At 41.2% G+C, this 4265-nt stretch overlaps 1 protein-coding gene across 3 annotated transcripts in view; it reads left to right on the top strand.

The window, feature by feature from the left end:
• TM2D1 (TM2 domain containing 1) overlaps positions 1-4265 on the top strand; it is a 59433-nt gene that overhangs the window by 414 nt on the left and 54754 nt on the right. For all 3 annotated transcript variants that reach the window (XR_003094968.1, XM_025208659.1, XM_014521707.2), the window contains exon 3: positions 2812-2920. Coding sequence is in view for 2 of the 3 variants with exons in the window: in XM_025208659.1 (XP_025064444.1) it covers positions 2812-2920 (109 nt within the window). In the remaining variant the exon portion in view is untranslated. The remainder of the gene's footprint in view (positions 1-2811; positions 2921-4265) is intronic.

Genomic DNA, 4265 nt, shown 5'->3' with positions numbered 1-4265 from the left:
CGTCCACCTGCCCTGGTGTCACCGGCGCGGAGATCCCGAGAGCGCGCGCGGCTTCCACAGGCGGACGGGGTCCCCGGGTCAGTCTGAGCTCTCTCCCGATCTGCTTTGATAGGGAGCATCCTGGAGAGGTGGGGGTGGAAGGCACCTCTGGAGGGCCCCAGCACTGCGCTTCGCGGCGCCGTGCCGCCTGTGGGTCGTGACCCCGATGTGCGTTGCCGGAGCATATGAAAGAAGATGCGAATATGCTTTTGTCAGACTTCAAAAATGGATTTTTCTTTCCAGGAGAAAAAAATAGGGAAATTGTGGGTTGCCCCTTGCAGGCTGGCAGAGCTGGGGCCTCCCCTGCCCCACTTGCACACACCACCTGCTCCGCACGCCTGGGGCTGGGGGTGGGGGGAGAGGGCAGCGGATCAGGTGCAAGGGGCACTGGGGTGCAGGACCGGACGCAGGTGTGGGTGAACGACGCAGCTGCCCCGGGGCCCACACAGAAAGGGGGCCCAAAAATGGTGGTGATGATGCTAACAATATCATCATCATCATCATCATCATTATTATCATTATCATCTAATAATGATAACAATATCATCTTATTCTCATTATCATCTAATAATAATGATAACAATATAATCTTATTATTATTCTCATTATCATCTAATAATGATGATGATGATGATGATAATAATACCATCACTATATCATCATGATTATAATAATCTAATAATAATATCATATTATTATCTATTAATAACAATATTCTCATTATATTATTATTATTATTATCATCATCATCTCCTGCAAAGGGGGGCCCGATGCTAAAAGTTCGCCCAGGGCCACCAGGAGTCTAGGTACGGTGCTGCTGGGTCAGGACTGGCCATCACTGTTTACAAATGGGTCCTGGTACAAAAAAGATTGAAAACTGTTGATCTAGTCCAACCCTCTGCCTGAGGCAGGATCATCCCTATCCAGCCATGTTTCTTTGGTTTAGCTTTTACCTTTTGCAATGATGATGAAAATAAGTGACACCTGCCCTGTTATGTCTAGTGCATGTTTACTGGAAGTAAAACTTGATAGAGAAGAGTGCCTTTGAAGAATTCTTCCTTTCTACAGGTCACTTCTTTCATGTCCAAGGCAGGCAAGGTTAGGTTATCTCTGTGTTGAACTTCAACATGCGCACTTCACTCCTCAAGTAACTGCCAAAAGGTGAAGTCTTAACTTCGTCTTTCAACTCACTTGTGTTAGACCTGGCTGGTGTTCTTAGACAGTGACATTAACAGCCTGTGACAGCAATAATGTGGCAGATAATATAAAAATGTTCTATGAGTATTCAAAGTTAAAACTGAATATACGTGGTTACAGTAGCTGTCTTCATAACCTTTATATTCCGTCTTGTACTACTTTTTAATAAGTTGCTAAGATAGCTAGAAGAATGGGATTTTCAAACCCCCCTGACCAGGAATTAAACTTTATACTGTAATCAAGATCCAGCAAACATTCTTCTGTAGCAAAGAACTCAAAGACCACATGTTATAGTGTTAAAAACATTTTGAAGTCCTATTGGGAAACTCTAGGTTTCTCTTATGAATCATGTTTGCACACCGAACTGTATTAATATTTTATAGCACCCTGCAGCACCCTGTTTGAAAATTGCTGGATTCTCTCTGCACATCCATGGCAACCTTTGAAGGATCTCTCTACACCCTGGTTGAGAATCACTGCTGTAAAATGCATCTTGGGCCCAAACCTACAAACACTTAAATACATGTGTAATTTCAAGCATATGAGTACCAGTGTTCTCATTTAAGTTGCGGGACTAGAGCTTTACTGATATGAAGCTTTGAATAATAATTTTCAACTTTTATGGTCTTATTACATTTCCTGTGTGCATCAAAAGCCCACTTTACATTCTGTGCTTTATTTCGAACATGTGCACAAGCACACAAAGCCATTTTGGAAAAATTGTCTGACATTACTGGAGGGCGCTCACTACACAGTCATGCAGAACTCAAATGGGTATAATTATATTGAAATCTACCTTTACCTCAACTAACTCTTGAAGTGGTAGCTGCATGAATCTAACAAATCCGCTATTGATAGGCATTTTGTTAAAAAAAAAATTAGCCGTTTGTGGACAGTCTTAACAGACGAACAAAAACAAAAGATAAATATGTGGTGTTGTGTATTTTTTTTTTTTTTTCTCCACCACCTTACCTGCTGGTGCCTGTTTTTCTGTTGAAAAATTAGTGAGGGAAATAGTTCCTGGCCTGTATCTGTCTAGCTGATGTAATATAGAATTAAAAGGAAAAAAACCCAAAATGTTGCCTAGTGAAGGGTTGATGTTGGTATTATTGTGGCTTATTCTCCAAAGGTGTTTTGAGAGAGAAAGTGAGTGGGAGAACAAGAGTCTAAACATGTGCCTCTGCCTGGTTTCAGGACGAAATAGTCAAATAAACAACACTAGAGCAGTTAGAGTGTGTTACCATTCTCTGTATTTTGAGATATATTATTCAAGTTGCTTGGTATCCCTCAGTAGAACCAAAACCCTAAAAACCTGAAAAATACAATGGAATAATAATTGTGGGGCCTAAGTTTGGTGGCTTAATAGTTACCATAACAAAAAAGACAACTTGATATCGATAACAGATTTTAAAGACTTGACTAGTCGCACTCTTCTGTGTTTTTTATATTCTCTATCTTCATTTCAGTGTGTATAGGACTTGACTTCATTGTTTGCTTAGCTATACATTTGTAACATGTTAATATACATTACAATGCATGGCCTGTTGTTGCTTAAATACAGTTTTTTGTCCTCAGTTCAGTGTCTTCCAGCACCAAATATTACTTGTAAGGATCACAGTGGCATAGAAAAAATCTTTACTGGAAAGGAAGTTGGATTTTACAAGCCTATTGAATGCCGTAATGTGTAAGTAAATGATTGTACTTTGCAATACGTTAGTCCCTGTTTCCATGCTTAGTTTTCTAAAATGGTACAGCATGTGTTGCCTGGGGAATGGGGAAATGAACGTATATTTAATACTGTAAGTCAGAAGAATTGCTCACCAGAAACACTATGTACAAATGTTACATTAACTAGCATGTTCTTACAACACTGTTGTATAGCTTAATGGTAAAAATATAAATCTTATGAGCAAAGCTGGTTTTGAGCTGCACATCTTGCATTCTGTCCTGATGGTGTATCTGAGTCTTTGGTTCTGGTAGTAGTTGCTGTGTGCCAGGAGACTGTCAGCAAAGGTCTGTTGACAAAAAATTGAGTGTTTCCCCACTCAAAACTCTTGTGTGGCAGCAGAACCCCCTGGCAGCTGGCAGAAGGCATGTGTAGACACTATCTTGCCTTCCACAGCTGCAGCAGTCCCTTCAGCAGCTGGTTGCTTTTCCACATTGTGGCAGCACAGCTGCTGCAGTGGAGGCGACTGTGCATGCAGTGTGATGTCAGTGTAGGAGTAGCTGCTCTCTGCTGCCAGAATCAGATAAGTGTGGACAAAGCGTCCTAGGTATGGAAAATGAATGGTGAACTGAACCCTGTTGTAGTTTTCAGGGCTGTTTGTCCTGAGTTGTGCATCAAAACAGTTATTTACACAGCAGCTTGAATGGCCTTCCTTTTTCCAGTCTTTGTGAGAAGGTGTTTAGCAGAATTTGCAGATTCCTTGGAATCTGACAGGCCTCACCCTTAGCTTCTGCTATGGCCTCAAACTTGCAACCTCTGGGCTGTCAACCATGCACGCTAGCACTCAGCTTGAATGGCAGTTATTGAATGGAATTAGTCATGAATGTTGGGACAAAGTATTATTTCAGATGCTTCACAGGTACCTAAAGTGGGACAGTGAGGGTATATATGTACAAGATCCCAAAATAAAATTATTTGTTCTGGAGTACACAGTCATCTGTTTTTAGCCTGAATTTAGAGGAACAATTTTCACTCCTTTTTTTCGTATGAGCTGACGTTTACAAAACACAGTTGCATTTATTACAGGACTCAATAGTGTTTTTTAAATGTGAACAAATTAAATTGGCTGAAACTTAGTCTATATTAGAAAGTGCCTTCAGCAGAAGTATGTCAGGTAGGAGTAGAAAAGCTCATACCCTGTAACCAACATAATCTGCAGCTCTCTCAGACTAGCAACAAACTTTCGGTGTACCCCAAGTGTGTTTCTCCTGGGATTTGACATAAAAACAGGCACAGAGTACTGATTTACACATACAATGGCAGTTAACTCAAATTAGACCCCCCCCCCCCCCCCCCACACCCT

The sequence above is a fragment of the Alligator sinensis genome, unplaced genomic scaffold, assembly GCF_000455745.1.
Source record: "Alligator sinensis unplaced genomic scaffold, ASM45574v1 scaffold588_1, whole genome shotgun sequence".
NCBI classification, from domain to species: domain Eukaryota; kingdom Metazoa; phylum Chordata; order Crocodylia; family Alligatoridae; genus Alligator; species Alligator sinensis.
The sequence above is the reverse complement of the archived record's forward strand: the minus strand, read 5'-3'. Positions and strand labels throughout refer to the sequence as shown.